The 19,763-nt window shown below is 32.8% G+C and overlaps 1 protein-coding gene across 2 annotated transcripts in view; it reads right to left on the bottom strand.

The window, feature by feature from the left end:
* Dennd1b (DENN domain containing 1B) overlaps positions 1-19,763 on the bottom strand; it is a 238,633-nt gene that overhangs the window by 100,762 nt on the left and 118,108 nt on the right. For both annotated transcript variants that reach the window (XM_047520713.1, XM_047520714.1), the window contains one exon: positions 2,564-2,664. In XM_047520713.1, coding sequence (XP_047376669.1) covers positions 2,564-2,664 — 101 coding nt within the window. The remainder of the gene's footprint in view (positions 1-2,563; positions 2,665-19,763) is intronic.

The raw sequence follows: 19,763 nt of genomic DNA, 5'->3' as shown, positions 1-19,763 counted from the left end.
TACAAGCATATGTCTGTATGTGTGTATTTCTTCCTATCTGTGAATCTCCCAAGGGCAAAAACTAAGTATTATTCATCACAGTACATATATACATGTTGGCAAATAGTTGTTCACTAAATGTCTGATGAAAAAACTGATATGGATGAATGGATGGATGAACAGACCAACAGAGTAGTAAGGCTTTATCAGTGGACCAAGATGCGATATTCATCCATGGTCACAAGATGGCATTACGGCTCTCCACAGTCTACTCCATACCAGAGCTATCAGGTGCAAAAATAGAAATACTTTGAGGAGCTAGAATTACTTCAGGATTTGGAAAGCCTCTATCACTCCAAAGAGTTAACAATAAGGCATCTACTCCTATCAAACCTCCATGGTATTATTTTGAACTGGATTATAAAAATCACTTATTCAAAGACTATGAGATTGAAGGAAAAATAAGTCACATTTTTTCCCTTTTGCATATATATTAGTATCATTTCAACTTCAAGGATACAGAGGGAAGAAAACCATTTTTCTTAGAAAATGGTTTAGTTCATCAAATTTTCTAATAACGGAAGAGAGCCAGACTCTCAAATGGCTATTTCTTAAAAAAAAAAAAAAATTATAGTTTTCAGTTTCTACAATAGAAGTTAAGCTTATCACTGTGTCCTTAAGGTTCAGAAAGTCTCAGATAACTCTTTGCTTGGATATCACTGCTCTGTTATGAAAGCTGTTAGAACTTGTCCTAACAGCTACTTCAGACACTAGAAAGAATACCTCTAGGTTGAAATATCGAACAAGTTTCTTTCATTATAACGGAAGCAACAGAAAAAGTATTTGATGGCAGGGATAGAAACTATCAGAAATGTAGCTCTGGAAAGAAATAGTAAAAAATTGCCTGAGTCATTGAATAGTTTCTAAATAACATTTTAGAAAGTCTTAAATGTGTAACTGATTATAGAAAACTGAGCTTAGAGGTTGCTACTCTTAAGAGGTCAGATTATTTTAATAGAAAAATTAAGATGATTTGACCATTATAACCTGATAAAATATAATTCTAAACTTCATAATTAGAAGTGTTAGTTCTTGAAACACTCACTTGCCATATTTTTTTAAATTGTACTTCAGTACAGTAAATTTTAATTACTGACTCCTGTGTGAAAAGATCCATTGCATATGCTGACATGAATGAACTGCAATCTCCACCTTCAAGGATGATAAGATATTGTAGGTGTGTTGGTCAAAAGAAAATTCTAAAAGTCATGACATAAAAGACTATAGATTTAGCTTTACACTTAAACTTGTGAGTGGGAAATTCATAATACAATTAGTTTGCATTTCTATAATCTGCCAAACATTTCTCCAAGAGCAGAACAGCAGTGGTAGATCACTGGGCACCTACTTCACAGCATTATCAATAATATTATCATGCTGTGGAAACACACAATAGAGCAGTATAATCAATATGTGTCTGAGTACATGTGCTACCATTATAATCACTTATTCTGAACAGGATTAGTCATAAAAACTTAATTTAAAACCTCTACTGTATGAACTTAAATAATTTTAATCCTTAAGTAATTTGTCTTTCATGAAATAAAAGAGCTAAACAAATGTTATTTTTAAAGGATCTATTTTTTACTAATATTAGTAATGATATAAACAAACACATTAAAGCTTAAAATGATTTTCTCCTGTGCACATATGTATATAGTTTAAAGGGAGAAAAATCCCATCAAACTTCTTATGAATTAGGCTATGCCTGCAGAAAATCATTATGCAGTAAAGATAATATACCCCCAGTTCTAAAAAAGGTCCCAAAGCTGCTTTTTAGGAGTCTGCTCCCTATCTGTCCTCACTTCAAGTATGTAGACTGTTCTAAAGAGAACAAGGGGGTCATTGGCCATTGTTCTCATAATTTCTAGAGGCCTGAATGAATTCAGATTGGTGAAATCACTGGGAGTTGTTTGTAAGGCGAGCAAACTCTTTATTATTACTCCCAACACTATGGCTTTTTTTTTTTTTTTCTTTTCATAGTAGCTTTTGGCTGAGACTCTGGCTTAAACTAGAAACTCAATAATTCTTATATTAAAAGCAACCCCTTTGTCAGTACAAGGTATTCAATGTGCTATTGGGGAAAAGAGAGGTAAAAGAAAGTGTATCCTGAGTTAAAGGAAACAAAAGTGTGCCCTGACGGAGACAATGTGGTAACTGGCAGACTTTCCAGACAAGTTCTGACACCTGGAACACTGGGTTTTCTAATTGATACCATACTTCTGTCCAATTTTTCCAGCCACAAACAAAAATTTTGTTCGTATTTATGCATTCAATTATCTAAATGACTGCAGAAAAAATTCACAAAATTTAAAGAACTTTGTTTTCCAAGTGCAAATTTTTCTTTGGAAGGAACTACTCTGAACTCCATAAAAGTACTCTTTAATATGTACTACTAACCCAAAAGTAAGGTTCCTGTGATTTTTTTCACACATCCATGAGGTTTACCTAATCTACAAATAAGCAGATCTGTTTTCTAGTCATGAAACCTGGATTTAAAGCAGTCTGGCAAAAGCCAGCTTACCAGCAGTAGTCCAGCAGGTGTGGAGGAAGCACTGGGATGTATATGTGCTGCCAGTACATTGGGTAGAGCAGAGCAGCCGATCCATGGAGACAGGCAGTTAACTAAAATTTGCAAAAGGACAACAATAATAAGTAGCCGCTGACCCTCCAAACAAAAAGCCATGTCCAAGGTATCAAAGATGACTGATAATCAGAACAATTTACACAATGACATAACTCACATTGCCTTTACCAGTTCAATAAGTAAAGTCTTATGTCTCAGGGGCTCCTGTGAAAAATATATAAAAAGCAAAAGTAGCTTCATGGGAATCATATGTAGATAGTTATAACCACCTAAAAATATACTTTGGGGTTGAAATGTAGAACATAAATAAAGGTAAAACTGAAAAATCAGGTAAGCATCTTAGAATATATTGTAGGAAATTACGATTTGTGCAGCACAGTTTGTGCATCACTCAGATTAATACAGCACGATTAAATATGGAAAGGAAGAGAGGCTGAAAGCTCCTGAGGGATATCATTAGGGCAAATTGCCAAAGAATGAAACATGAGCCAGTCAGGAGAGTCTGGAAGCTGCAATAATACCAGGGGACTTGAACATTCGACAGTTGGAGCTTCAGTAATGTGTGAACTGTGGGTTATGGTATCAAGAGACTCTGTTCACTGACACATAGAATGTCACTATTGACCAGCAAACTGCCCAAGCTTGACAGCTGTACTACAGGAAGCCAAGTATATCATAATTTCATATTTAAACTGTTCATTCCAGATTAACATTTCGTTTCCTAGCTTTATATCACAGCAGCTGCAATTATGTTGTTGCTATTTTAAAGGTAATTGCCATTTTAATTGTTTTGTTTTGGCAAGCAGTTAATTAAACATTTTTAATGCATAACAAAGGGAGAGCATTTTTTTTCTCCCTTTTACTGACCCTTATCAGAATTCTTTCCATGTGACTTTCTTTCCATTTTAGTTATGTTTCTATAGCAGTAAAGCAGATTTTTAGTGTTTAAAGTAATAATTAAATCAGCATTCTTTGTCATTTTAAAGTTTTGCTGTAGCCTATAGTTCAAGGTTACTAATAAAATAATTTTATTGAAATTGAAAATCAGAATTTTCAAAAAACTATCTTAAAATGGACCATAGACTTTCTATAAACAATGCTCTCTATTTCATTGTAATGCAAAGAAATTAAAATATACACGAGAATCACAATTAACTTAAAAGAATAAATGCAACCAAAGCAATCCCAATCACATTGGAAGCAAATCTGTCCAACTTTAAATGAAAAACCGTATTAATTATGTCATTCAAACCAAAAACATTAAAAAATTTCATTGAAATGTACTTATCTTTGTCATTTGTATGATATTTTTCCTGTCAGATTTTTGGTTGGTCAATTTTGTACAACAAATGATGTATCTGATTCCACATGATACTTTCATTAAAGGGTTTCAGTACCTTGAATTTACTAGCATTACTAGTTTATCAGAGTATTCTTTCAATAGATATTATTTTCAAAATTTCTTAATTGAAGTGTATCAGATGCCACTAGGAGGCATTCAAATACTTCTATTTAACAATTACAGATCATGGATTTATTTATGTTACAGAATTGAACTAGAGGGAAATGAAAATGGGGTTGCTCTAACTCATTGTGTCAAATTCTCCTAGAGCTTTCAGGTACTCCCTGGTTGTAAATTAGGCATCTTTAAAGCTGTACTAACTCTCTCCATCCCTTCGGCATAACCTGATGGGCTAGGAAAGCTTAGGCAGCTTTGAAAGGTAGCTAATTACTTAATTTCTCCATATGCACATTTAAAAGATGACTTTCAAAACAGCTTGTTTTAAATCTTAAAAAAAGGAAAGTATTCCTTTTATTTTAGGAAAATATTAACAATGAAGCAAGAGGAAAAATGCATTCTCAAAATGAACTATAACGAGGGTGATTTATTTCATTGGCCACACCCAAAGTTCAAAACACCCTGCTAAATGCTACATAGAATACTTCCCATATCCTTGAATGGTCACACTTAAATGAAGTTATTCATTACTCACTAACAAGGTACAATAAGTATCTGATGAATCTGACTGGAATTTTTAGAGGATGGTTTCTGTGATGGCAAACAAAGTCAAAAAATTTCTGCCATGTCCAGTATCTGGCAGGGGGTCATCCCTGATAATCAAGATCTACCAGGAGAGAATGAAGCTTCACAGGACCTGGTAACTTTCTGGATATGGGAAACAGGTAACAGGGAGAAGAAGGTATACACAAAAACCTCTCCCCAGTCCAAGTGTCTAGCCTAAGCAATCAGAATGAATTAATAAGAGTAATATAGCAAAAATGTTAGATGTAGGCAGAACCATAAAGAACTTGCTTTTGCAAATACAGATTCTGTTGACCATGAGACAGCCAAGTGGATTTTACAAAGTAGAAGCATATCAAAGAACTACATCATCATAACAACTGAGAAAAAACTATATAACATACACTTTGTAGAAAACATAAGAAAGTTGCAAGTAAATTACAAGTAAGGAAAAATAAATTTACTAGGAAATCAAACACATTTATATATGTTATATAAAATTATAATCAAGTATATGAGCCAGGCTTGATGGCACATGCCTGTAAACTCAGCAGCCTAGGAGGCTGAGACAGGAGGCTCTCGAGTTCAAAGTCAGCCTTAGCAACTTAGTGAGGGTCTAAGCAACTCAACAAGACCCTGTCTCTAAATAAAATATTAAAAAGGGTTGGGATGTTGCTTAGTGGTTAAGTGCCCAATGGGTTCAATCCTTGGTACCAAAAAATAAATAAATAAATAAATAAATAAATAAATAAATAAATAAATAAATAGGATATATAGAGAAAGAGTAGGGTTCTGACATTAATAAGCTATGTGGTCCCTGCACACCTAACATAACGAAGTCTCAATTTCCTAATCTTTAAAATAAGAATTTATGCTAGATGATATGTAAGCATTGTCTTTCATAAGTTAAACATTCTTTATCTTAGATCAGATCAATTTTTAATTTTTTATATATTTAATAAAATATTTTTCCCATCTAAGTGGTTAACAGCATATTTTAACTAACTGTAATTCAGATTTACCTTCAAAATACATCTAAAGATTACTTCTCAATGCTTTAAAGAACATTAGCTAACTGTGCAATTGGAAATATTATAATTCATTTGCTTAATTCAATACGAATTTTGAGGGCCTGCTTCCTGCTTTTGTAAATCCTTTCTAGGCAAAAGGGACATGATAGTGAACAAAACAAAGTCCCTGTTTACAGGGAGGTTATGTGTTATGAAGAAGGCAAACAATAAACAAAACATACATTGCAGGTCATGCATATCTAATCCAAAAATCCAAAATCTGTAATTCCCTCAAATCCAAATTTTTTTGAGTGTTAACATGACACCATGAGTGGAAAATCCCATATCTGAGCTCACGTGATGGACTGCAATCAATACAGATGCACTAAAATATTGTATAAAACAACCTTTAGGCCATGGGTAAAGGAAATATTTGAAACATGAATGAATTACGTATTTAGACTTGTAAGATGTTTAATTATGAATATGCAAAGAGTTCAAAATGAGATCCCTTATCCAAAAACACTTCTGGTTCCAAACTTTTCAGATAAGGGATCTCAATTCTCTGTCAGAGATAGTCTATGAATAATGCAAAGCAGAGTTATGGAGAAGTTATCATAGATTATAACATTATGGAAGAACTCTGATCTGGTGGCCTCCACTAAGCTCCAGCTTTAGAGAGCAAGTTGTTGTCAATTTGAGGAGAAGTGCCATTCCAGACAAATGAAACAGGCATTCAAAAATCCTGAGGTGGAAACATGCTTGGCATTTTCACAGAGCAATGGGGAGGCTGGTAAGATTAAATTGGAAGTGGAAGAATGACAGGAAATGAGCTCACAAAGAGAAGTTGGGTCAATACTGGAGAGCCTTCTAGGACATGGCAAAGATACTATATTTTATTCTGGATGAGATTTTTCCATGCCTCTGAAGAGGGAAATATCACAACAAATTATTTATCTGAAACATTTTGTGAACTATGCAAATGAAGGGAAAACAAAACTTTATTTTAGAAGTTTTAGTTTTGGTGTAAAGTACTACAAAGAAATAAGATAAATTTAATAACTCAAATAATAAATAATTTTTAGTATTTAAAGGTTATTTATGATATAGTGAATCTTTAAAGGGAAATAACATACCATATAGTCTTTCTGTAACCTAGAATTACCCAAGATTATCCAACTGGTTAATGACAGAGCTAGGACTCCATGTAACTTTTTAAATATTCAGTTGCTTCTTTAATACCACAGCTGTTCTTCATAAAAGTGAAAGAAAATATGAGAGAAAGAATTTTTGAGTTTAAACTAAAATAATCTCTGGCATTATACCCTCAAAACAGAAGGAATAATATATTGTTACAATCTTCAGAGAAATATAAGCTCCCCAAACAAAGGTTTAGTAAAAAAATTTTATCTTGAAGTAGCACATGAATATTTAAAACACATTCACTTTCATAAAACATACTCAAAATATTGAACTGATATAGTCCCAGAGGACTGATTAATGGAAAATGAAAACACTGATGATCTATATTTCCTACAGACTCAATTATAAAATAAGTATATATGAGAACCATGTGAGACCAAGACTAATTCCAAGCTTTTATAATTATGTCAAAGTGGATTCTACTGCCATGTATAACTGAAAAGAATCAATGAAAAAAGATTCAAAAACTGGGGCCTATAAAATCAGATGAAGAAACTTAACAACTAAGGTCAGCAAAAGTGAACTTAGTTATAGAATAAATGCACTTAGAACTTTCAATCCTAGGCCACCTGGTTTAGTAGCATACTGCTATTATAATAACTGAAGATATTAATAATAATATCAAATATTTGTATATTGCTTACCATGTGCCAGACCATGTTTTGTCTATCTGAAGTACTCAGATCTAATCCTCACCAAAATCTAATGAAATAGGTCCTATTTTCATTACTACCATTTTACAGATCAGGACACTGAAGCAAAGTTAAACCACCTGCCTGAGATCATATACCTTTTAAGCAGTAAATCCAGTATAAACACTAGGACAGGCTGGATCCAAAATACAATAGTAACCATCATTTTAACCTGCCTTTTGATATACAAAGAGTTTAAAATTCTCATGATTATGAGGATTTTCATAGCATCTGAAAATATTTTATACTAATTATATAAGAGTATGCACACTTGGACTGAACAATCAAATAAACAAGGACAGTTGACCTTTGTATGAAAAGTTTAGGGATCTCTGATAGAGATTCAATTTACAAAACTTTCCCCAGTCATCTAAGTCTACAACTTCAACAGGGAAATGACAGAATAAACTCAGAAAAAGTTAAATTTAGGAAAAGATAATTGATTAAAAAAAATTGTACACATTATTTCTCAACCTCTATCTGCAAGTACAATTAAGTTTGAAACCCAAGTTCTTATATTTTGTGATATGCTTAGGTGATCTGTTCCTTTTTCTTGAGTTAAACTATGTGTATTAGAGACCATTAGTCTAATAATTTAAAACTAAGCAGTGTTTTAAATATTAAGTAGGCATGTACTTTATGGAGGCAAAAACACATTTATCAGATTCCCAGGGAGACAGCAGAAAAATTGATTCATCTAATATAATGACCATAATGGAAAACACAAAAATTACTAATTGGCACACCTCAGAGGGAAAGATTTCATACTGACACATTGCTAGTCCCATTATTCTAGTCTCTGTATCATCTAGTCAGATTGTACCTTATTCTCTTTTTTCAATAATTTTTAGCTGTAGATGGACACAGTATCTTTATTTTTTTATGTGGTGCTGAGAATCGAACCCAGTGCCTCAGACCTGCTAGGCGAGTGCTCTACCACTGAGCCACAACCCCAGTCCTGTACCTTATTCTTATGTAGAGATCCTACTCATTTCAACCAGAATTCTATGTGAGTTACTGAGAGGCAGATTTATATTGCCCAAGAATGTATTTATGCATAAAAGAAAAAAATACATATATTAAAGAAGTAATCAGACTTTACTGAAGCAATACTTCAATCATAACTTTAAATAGCTACAAGTATCCAGAAACTGCTGGACACAGTAATGTGATAAATTCCTCATGGAATGTAAAGAAAAATAGTGGAAGCCATAAAGAAGGCATCTGTTTAAACACATTTAATTTATATTCACATTTTAAAGATTAGGCCAAAAGACCTGTCAGTTGGATATTTGAAAACCACAATGTTATCCCTATAAAGTATTTTCACTTAAGCAAAATTTTAATATCCAAATTAAGTGATAGTTATAGAAAGAGCAATTTTAACAGTGAAAAGGTTAGTATTTGGTGGTGAACTTAATTTTTAGAACTGTTTAGGTTCACAGAAAAACTGAGCAAAATGTACAGAGATTGACCATATACTCCCCTACTCTCATTCATGCATATCTTTCCCTTTATCAATACTCCTCACCAGGTGGCACACTGCTATAGTGACACATCATTAATAGCAAGTCCATAGTTTACATTTGAATTCTCTCTTATACAATTTAATCTGTTTATATGTAGTTATTAAGTAATTAAATTTCTGTCTATGGGTATGGACAAATTTATAATGACATGCATCTACCATGGTACTATCATTAAATCCTGTGTGAACTCTTTTGCGTATAAAGATAACAAAATAGGTACAAGAACTATGCAAGAAAAACTGTAAAACTCTTATTAAAAAAAAAAAAAGAACCAAGTCAAAGAAGAGAGAGTAAATGTTCATGGATAGAAAGACTCAATATTTCAGATGTCACTTCTTCCCAAATTCATCTATAAACTCAATGTAATACAAATCAAAATTCCAGCAAGTAATTCTGTGGATACATACAAGCTGATTCTAGAGTTTATATGGAAAGGCAAAGAACCCAGGATAGCCAAAACAATTCTGAAGAACAGAGTTGGAGGACAGACAACTATCTGACTTCAAAACTTACTACAAAACTATAGCAATTAAGACAGTGTTGTGTTTGGGGAAAAAAAGGACAAGTAAGTAGACCAATGAAACAGAACAGAGAGCTCAGAAATACACCCATGTAAATAAAATCAAAGAAGCAAAGACAATAGAGAAAAGACAGTCTTGTCAACAAATGGTGTTGACAAGAAAAACTAGATATTCACACACACCAAAAAAAGAATTTAGATATACACCTTATATCCTTCACAAAAATATAATTCAAAATGGATCACAGATGTAAAATGCAAAACTATAAACTGCAACAAGATAACATACATGCATAATGTATCACAATGAATGCCATTATTATGCATAATTGTAATACACCAATAAAAAAATCTTTTAAAAATCCAGCACATTTAAGAAAAGTCGATATGACCTAGGGCTTGACTTTTTAGTTATGTGACACCAAAGGCATGTTCCATCAAAGAAAGAATAGATAAGCTGTATCTCATTAAATGAAATTTCAGTGAAAGACACAATCAATATAACAAAATAAGAAGGCACAGACTCAGAGAAAACACTTGCAGAAGATATATCTAATAAAGGATATTATCCTAAGTATACACAAAGTACTCTTAAAAGTCAGTAGTAAGAAAACCACCAAATTAAAAAATAGGCTAAAGACCTTAAGACACATCTCATCAAATAAGACATACAGATGACAAACAATGATATGAAAAGTTACCACAGGTCATATGTAATCAGGGAAATACAAAGTAAATCAATGAGATACCACTATACACCATTAGAATAGCCCAAACCCCAAACACTGACAACACCAAATGCTGGTGAGAATATGGACCAACAGTAACTCTCATTCATTTCTGGTGGGAATGCAAAATAGCACAGCCACTTTGGAAGACAGTATGGTGATTTTTTACAAAATTTAAAAATTTTTAAATACCTTTTTAAACAAAAGTTATTTTATATTTCATTATTTTTCTTTATTCTATTAGATGGTACTTTAGTCCATTTAGTCTGCTTTCATAATATACCTGAAACTAGGTTATTTATATAATAGAAGTTTATTTATCTTAGTTCTAGAGGCTGGGAAGTCCAAGATCAAGGTGCTGGCAGATTCACTGTCCAGTGAGGACTCCTTTTCTGCTCCATTAATGACATTTTGTTGCTGCATCCTCACATAGTAGGAAGAGCCAAAGAGCCTTCTTGTACCACTTTTATAAGGTCACTAAGTCCCATTCATGAAGGCTCTGCCCTCAATTTAATTATTTCCAACAGTCCCATCTCTTAACACTATCGTACTGGCAACTACATTTCAACATAAGAATTGGAGGGGTGGAATATTCAGAACATAGTAGATGGTCAACTCTGATACTTCATTCCTTAAAATTCATTTTAACCTCTTTCCATTATACACAAGTCCTTTGGAAAGTTCTAATAATCACTGGTTTATTCTAGCCAAATGATTTGAAGTTTTCCTTGTTTGCTTTCTTCCTTCACATATTCATTATTTCATTAATTTCAGAAATAGAGAAATTGAGGCAAGGGTATACCAATTGCTAACTATCACACAGTTAGTAAGTGAGGCACCAAATATTACTGGTGCTGGAGACAGGGTAATGAACAAAACAAACAAACCTTTCTATAGCCATTACTGTTACCTGCAATTCATCTCATTGTATTTCTGTAGCTCTCACAGTACACATAAATGCCAATGCCATCACATTCCCTCTCCTATATGACTTTTCTTTATACCTACATAAGTTATTTCTAGCTCCTATTTATAATCAGTTCAGTAGAACTGATTTTTGTTTTGTTTTGTTTTTGTTTTGTTTCTCCTACAGGAGGCCCATCTACTTTTTCACCAAAATTAATAAGTCTAACACTACGACATTCCTCAAATCCACCATCTTCTCTCCTCTCAATTACCTAGACTATATACTTATTCAATTTCTTCATGTTTTAGATAAGAAAGGTTGCAGTATAAGAAATTAAATGGCTTACATGAAGTCACCTGGTATGTTGACTGAGCATTCAGAAATAAAAATCTCTGATTTTAGAAGGTAATATTAATATAATCATATTACTATCACATTTGCAAACAACATTTCAAATAACCAATAAATAAAATACAACTGTCTGAAGCTACTTTTTAACCATTATACATATCCCAAAACTACAATTTAAAATATCTCTTGCCAGAAACAAAACAAAACTGACTGGAAGCCACAAGGAACTGAAAAGAAAATAATCACAAAGGCAAATAATTCCAAAGGAACTTCCAAATCTTTATAAATGGAGTTAATAAATCTAATAATTTATAAATCACATTTAAGAATGAATAATTATATAATTACATATATTAACATTAAAACGTTAGAAAATTCCCTTATATATGTTTGATGTACATATGTGTACATTTAACATGTATATCATATATATGCAAGTATATACATTTACCTATAAATACATATATGGAGCTGTGTGTATATAGTGCACGCACACACACACACACACACACACACACAGTCTAAGTTTTACAGGTAGCAAATGATAGTAAGCCTGTCTCCTTATAAAGCAGATACTAAATATTTGGTAAAGAATAGCCCTCTGCATGGCATTCTACACTTTTCCCTTTCCTGAATGACAGCAGCTTTCCTTGGTTGCTTTGTTAGGGAAGTGAGACATATACTGTGAACAGTTTTCACTTAGATCTATGAACAGCTTCTCCAGCATCCCTCATGTGACATTCCAGTAAAGTTTCAAAACATGGCATCTCCCTGTGGATGGGTCTCCCTGGCACCCCAAAGGACAGGTTTTTTGCAAATTCTGCCAGTATGTCACCATAGAAACTATCTACTATCTAATGAGGCATGGCTAAGCACACTCCATCAGGGCCTCTGGATCTCAGGTGCTATTTCTTGGGTGCTATTTCTCAGTCTTAAAGCAGGAAACTTCTTTAGATCTGTTATTCCTATATTCATTTAGAGTTATCTTCATTTCTTACCAGCACATCCCTCATCACTAAATCCCACATTATAATAGTTTTTAATTCTTTATACTAAACTTTCTATGTTCAAATTACTGTGTAGTCTCTGTCTCCTGATTAAACCCAGAATGATGCACAGGCTGATACTTCAGCATCTTACTTGTAGAATGCTACCTGGCATGAGTTCAGTGATCCATAACTAGGAAGATTCAATGAATAAATAAATGAACTTTCCATAGGGAAAGAGCAGTAAACTGTATGCTTCGTACTATAAGAAGACCAAAAAAAAAAATGTCAAAACAAGTTCTGTATCAGTATTGCCATAGAAACTCATGGAACTGAAAAAAAGTGCAACATGCACTGATAACTTCTTCTCCTGAGGCATTCTGATTTTAGCATAGACCTTAAATTGAAATTCCCTACAGAAAACAGATAAACACAAATCTTTAAAATTGAAAATTCTCAGTAAAAAGCATAAATGTAAATCTGTTCTATAAAAACAAAAGTCCAAACCTTCATGAAAATTAGTCTCCAACCTAAAAACCATTGTTTATAACTTTTGAAAAGATTAAGGTCTAATAAAAGAGATCAACAAATTCACTAATGATTTTAATTTGAAAAAGCTATGAACTCATGGATAAAAGGTGTTATAGGAGTTACTCAGAAGTGCTAGGCTTCTATAAAGCAAATAGGATTTTGAAAAAAATTCAAAAGCATGGAGCATTTGAAATACACTTGAGAAAAGGCAAAAACTGCCATTTTATTCATTCACCCAAAAATTTTTTTGTTAAAAGTCAGTTATATGTCTTCACTGTCCTAAGAACTTGATATACTGCAGTGACTGAATCTGATAAGAAATCTGCACTGCAGTGTTTATTATCTTGAGATTGTAGTAGACTATAAGCAAATAGTGAAAGAATTTAGGAGAAAAGTCCAGGGTCAGATAACAGTTTTTAATGCCAGATTAAGTAGTTTTAAATAAATAGGAGTGTTTTTATTCTGAAATATTAAGTAACTACAAATAGAATTAATCTAAAAGGTGATAAAATGGGAGATACAAATGGAAGGTAAGTGCTAGTACTAAAAAAGCAGTATTAAAAATGGGAGAAAGGTAGCAATGTGGGATATTGAGGGATAGTTAACTAAACTGGCAAAGACAAATTGAAGTTTGTTATGGAGAGGGATGCAATACAGGGGTATAAGGTAAATATGCATTTGGTTTTATTAGACAGTCATTGAAAAAGGCAAAATTACATAAAGGTTGAAAATACACATTTTACAGTCAGAACTGACTTAGCCATGTTCGGAGCTTGGATAGCTTACTCTATAAATTTCAAAATCCTCATCCTTGCCTGTCTACTGTGGATAACAACAGTACTTATTACACAGTTAGTGATAATTATGTTGGTTAAAAGAAATTCTCATAAGGGTAAATAGCTGATAGTATGCAGTGTCACATATAGACCATAATTATGCCTATCATCATTGTCAAATTGAGGTAATGTTAGCATCCAGTATATATGATCTAAAAAGATAATTATGGAAAGTGATAGTTGCCTGAACTAAGATAATAGACAGCTGTAATGGAGAATAGGAATCAGAGAAGAAAGTTTTAAAAGTATAATCTATAGGACTTAGGTGGGGAAGACAGAAGAGAGAAAAAGGTCCCAAAATTATCACTGTATAGTAAGAGAAAGAGATGAAGGGAAAAAATGGTGAGCTGCATTTGGCAATGTTGACTGAAATACCCATGATGAGTTATATTGTAGCTCAAAACCTAAGATTGCTCATCAGAAGACAAAAAAACTTGCAGAACTGCAAAATGAAAAGTATCCATGGTATGTAAGAATATATAAACATAGAAGATACCTTTTAAAAGAAATATCCTGTCTTCCACATTTTTATCAAAGAAACAAAACAATACATATAATTTTTCTCTTAGTTAATGTTGATAATCATTAACAGCACAAAATTAAGTCATTGTTCTTTATAGAAAATTCTTCAGTCAGCTGAAATTGTCCAAGATCACTCTGGTGATTAGAGTTATGGGAACAAAACTTACAGAACCTAGAGGAGCAACAATTTAATACCTCTGAGACAATTCCATAATTGTTTTACTAAAAATTGTGCTTTGTGACTTAGAAGTCAGTTGTTCACTTTTAGAAGACAAATGGACTAAAACTCCAAGCCAGAAACATATTTCCATGAAAAACAGAGCTTTTAGCTCCAAGAGAACTGCAAGTTAGAAACACTAGTCTTCCTTAGAGACCCCCACCAACTAACTTCCACACATCCCTTCCTACAAGGCATTTCATGATGACCTCAACATACCCATTTCCACACTTCAGTCAGCCCTAAAACAATATTCACAACAACAGTGTACATATCAGACAATACAATAATAAGCAGAATCGTTACCTAGAGTTTCAACTGATGTAACTGGTTGCTATGGACTCTGGATAGAATTAACAATCTAAAAATTGTTCCTAGAATATCTTTCCCTGAAAGATCCTGATGATAATTTTTAACTGCACCACTCCTTAAAGTCTCAAGAACACAAAGTCAAACGCATTCTTCAATAACCTTAAGGGGGAAGTAGGCCTGTATACTCTTTGTTCTTTTACCAACTGTTCAATTCTTAAACTCCAGGAAGAATCTCTGTGCTTCAGGTTTCAGATTAAATACTGATACAGGTGGTACCATTAATAGACAACTCGAGAATATGTATAATCCAGATGAAGAGGTTAAAATCATCTGGACTCCCCTTTAGTCAAACTAAACATATAAAATATACATTTTAAGAGCTGATTTTCTGGGGATCACAAGATTTCCTTTTGTGTATGCCCTTGATGGAATTAATAAGAAACGGAGAGAAAAGCATATGCTTAAATGCCTGGGGGCAACTATAACAAAGGAAGAAATTACAGTTTATTAATGCAATTCCAACACTCACAGCATATTGCTTGCTCTAAATACTGTAGAAATAAAATGCACTGCACAATCAAATCTCTGTAACTAACATGATTACAGACTTTAAGATGGCAATATTTACCAACTAAATATTGGTCAAAATAGTAGCTAACACTTAGACATCTGCTTTAAAGAGAAGCATCCCTTCCACCTGCTTTTACAGGCCACAAAGATACACTCTAGTTAACATATTACTGACAGGATGATGAGAAAACTCCTGTCAGATGCTGGCCAGCCGGGTGTTTGAGACAAAATGCACAGCCCCAGCTGACTAGTTAGAGAAAGTCTGGTGAGGTACAATTATAGAGGCATATGACAAGGCTTCATGCCTGACTGATTTGAGAACGGATGACATGACTTTAAACAGCAGTCCTCCCTACCTATGGTCACAAAACAGCAATAAGTCAACTGATACAACCTTGTAATACCATGATTTATTCCTTTGCTTTGAATACATGAAACTCTGATACAATGTTCTGCTAGTTTACCAAGATTCACTTGGGGCTTAAACATCTAAGGCCTGCCTACAGCATGCATAAAATCAATGTTCTTGTTCAGGATTACTGAAAAACATTCCATGTGTACTTGTTAATGTATAAATGAAAGAATAAAAACAAAATTGATTATGCCCCTGTTTATTAAACTTTAACATGTAAAAATATAATAATGAATCCTAACCATACACACTTGAATAAATGAGAGGAAAACCTGTAAAAATTTTTAAGACATAATAATAGTCATGATATTTTTGCATATATGTCTCAAAACTAAATATTTTTATTTTAAATTTTATCTTTATAAAACTTATAAATAATCATCCTTAATTGCAAATAGCACCTGAAGAAAAGGCCCCTTAAGTAAGTTGATTCCCTACCACTTTATTGCCATGAAAAAAATTACAGCAAGATATAAGTTTGACAAATATCACTGTATCACAACCAGAAAAAAATTATGATTCTCAAGAATAAATAACCAAGGCAAACAAAATAGATAAAACAATAGAACTGTGAAAGTTGACACTTTAACTTATATGGGTTCTTATAGTAAGTAAGATTTTGGCTATATATATTTAAAAGATGATCAAGGGGTGAAACAATTTTTGTACTAATATTAAGTAGGTTACAGTCTCTATGGTATAAAAAACATAAGAAAGCAAAAATCTTAAAATCAAGTCAATTCTTTAGTGATAATTCTTTGGATGTTCCAGAGATTTAATTAAATTCTTTTTAAAAACTACTTTATCACTAATTTACATTATGATATTAGTCCTTGATCTTAAATTTTACTATGTATGGAATTTATAGCACATATATTTATAAATACTATGTATATCAGAGAATTGGTCAAGATAGATTTAAGTAAAGCAGCTTCCCCCACATTACAAGGATAAGAAGATCATAAAAGGGAATTTGAATTATGTTTATTTTATCAGCTCAACTGCCCCACAGAGTGATCTAAAACAGAGCTGGTAACTTACAGGCGACATCACCGAAAAGTTTTCAAGAACTGTCATAAACTGCTGATATTAAGTTGACCTTGAACATAGGAAACAACTCCCTATGTAATACTAACCTTTAAAATAATGTTTTTAGTAAAATATTAAATTAAAGGATAGGCATGTTAATTTTTGCTCTAAACCTACAGATCTAGGTATTATAAAACTATAGTTAATAATCATTGAACATTTATCCTACACAGACACAATTCTAAGCACTTCAAATATGCATATGTGTCCATTAATCCTTATAGCAACCCTATGAGATTAAGATTGCAATTATTCTTGAAGAAACCAAGTCAGAAAGGTTACCCATCCTCTAAGAGAGGGATAAAAATTAAAATATAAACATTTTTCAAAAACACATATTCAGATTTATTCCTACTATGTTCTAAAAGAGCAGCTTACACTCCATTCACATAGCTCACTCCCTCATTTTCCTTAGATCTCTACCTCAATTGTAAATCACTAGAGACGCCTTCCCTTCCACAACTACTTTATGTAAAACTGAAACCTGGCCCTTGCCTTCTCCCCTCTATACGCACTCACTTTATCATTTAACCCTTGGTACTCAGTATTGTATGACATGATAGCTATTTATTTGTTTATTTGTTTATCTGTTTCATGACAGTTGGATATAAGCACTAAAATTGCTTCAACTTTGTTTTGTTTTCTGTTGAATTCTTAGTATGTAGGAAAATGCCTGATGCATACTATATGCCTAATAAATGTTTGTTGCATGAATTCATTCTAATACAAATTAGTTCCTATAAAAGTAGGCCTATACAACAATTTATACAATTCTTTTAATCTTAAAAAAATATAAAAATATCCTTTATAATATTAAAAATATTATGTTTAAAAATTAAGGAGGAAGATCTGAACAGAGAAACAATGGTTTTGTTTTAATCATAAGTTAAAAACAGTAGAAAAGCAAATATATAAAAATGTTATAGTTTGGATAGAGGTAACCCCTGAATGCTCAAGTGTGAACCTACAAAGGAATATTCAGAATTTAAAAGATTAGATTAAGAGAGCTGTAACTTAGTCAGTGGATTAATCCATTTGATGGGTTAATAATTTGAATGGATGCATGGGTGGTAACTGTAGACAGGTAGGGCATGGGTGGAGGAAGTAGGTCACTGCAAGTACGCTCTTGGGAATGATATTATCCCTGATTTCTTGTTCCCAAGTTAGCGTGTGTGTGTGCGCGCTCTCTCTCTCTCTCTCTCTCTCTCTCTCTCTCTCTCTCTCTCTCTCCATCTCCTTTCCCTTCTCCTTCTCCCTCCTGGCTTCATGAATTGACCATTTTTCCTCTGCCATGCCCTTCTGCCATGATGTTCTGCCTTACCTCAGGCCCAGCACTATGGAATCAGCCAATCAGGACTGAACCTCTGAAACTGTGAGCCAAAATAAACTTTTCCTCCTCATAGTTGTTTTTTTTTGGGTCTTTGGACCATAGCAACAAAAAGCTGATTAATACATAAAAGTACCAAGTGATTCAGACTGAATATCTCATAATGTCTTAAAGATATGTAAGAAAAATATGACTTATGTTACTGACTAATACTCTCTGATACTACCTCATCACTTTTTCACATTTGCTCCTTTAAATTCGTCTATTTTTCAATATGTACAATGTATTTTCAATTTGGGGGGAAGTGAATTCATCAATGTTAAATATTTAAATTCTCAAAATTTTACTTTTTCAAATGCAAGGTAATGGAAATAAGCCAAGATAGAATTAGGAGACCTAGTTTCACATTACTTATCTCTAATTAGTTGCTTGGCCTTAGGATGACAATTAACTTCTCTGAATACCTTGCTCACTATTAAACAGATATCCTAAAGAAATAAAGAAATCCTAACCTTTATTCTACTTTAAAGTGCTAACACATTATAAAGTTTTTATTTATACTCTAGGAAAATAAAATATTAAAACTATGGTTTTATTTTTTAATCAAGTAAATAAATATGTGGAAAAGCAAACTCATGCAGTTTGAATGTCTCAAAGATTACTCAAAACTGAGTTTGTGTTAAAAACTAAAAAGTTGAAAGTAACATTTTTATGCTTAATGGAGAATAAATTATGAAATTTAGTAAAATACATTTGAAATTTTTTTCTATGACCCAAGAAAAATCCTTGTATTCTCACAGCCTTTACCACAGTAATGAAGACCTTCCAAAAGAACATTTTAGTGAGTGTCATAAAACCTGTGATTTATAAAAAAAAATGCTACTTTGACTTTTAAGTTATTATCAGTCTGAAGAGCTCCTCCAAACCTGAACTATTATAGAATCTACTCCCAAACCACTACTTGGCAACAAAGATGAATCTACCTATTACCAGGTTAGGGTAGCAGCTATTATCATGGCCCCTTGATTTCTTTCAAGTAGCTCCAATGGAAAAAGCCATAAGTGAATAATAAAGATCTCATAATAGCTCTTAAGAATTCTTTATGTGGTAGAAGGCACTAAAATGAACTGTGGAGAGTTAAAAAGGGGAAAAAAACTCTCATCTCCTGATAAGAAAAAATAATTAACCTGATTTAATGCATCTGAGAAGGCCTTCTATAAATCAGACTTTTGTACTTCAAGAGCCAGATTAAAACCATATATAAAAAAGTATGTAGATATTGTCTTATAAGTACACATAACACATTTCTAAATCTGCAGAGGTTTTTAGGTCTTTTTGTGAAACACTCAATACATGGTACTTAAAAGGAAAG

Source organism: Sciurus carolinensis, chromosome 12 (assembly GCF_902686445.1).
Source record: "Sciurus carolinensis chromosome 12, mSciCar1.2, whole genome shotgun sequence".
Classification (NCBI taxonomy): Eukaryota; Metazoa; Chordata; class Mammalia; order Rodentia; family Sciuridae; genus Sciurus; species Sciurus carolinensis.
This window is presented reverse-complemented; position numbering and strand designations above follow the sequence as displayed.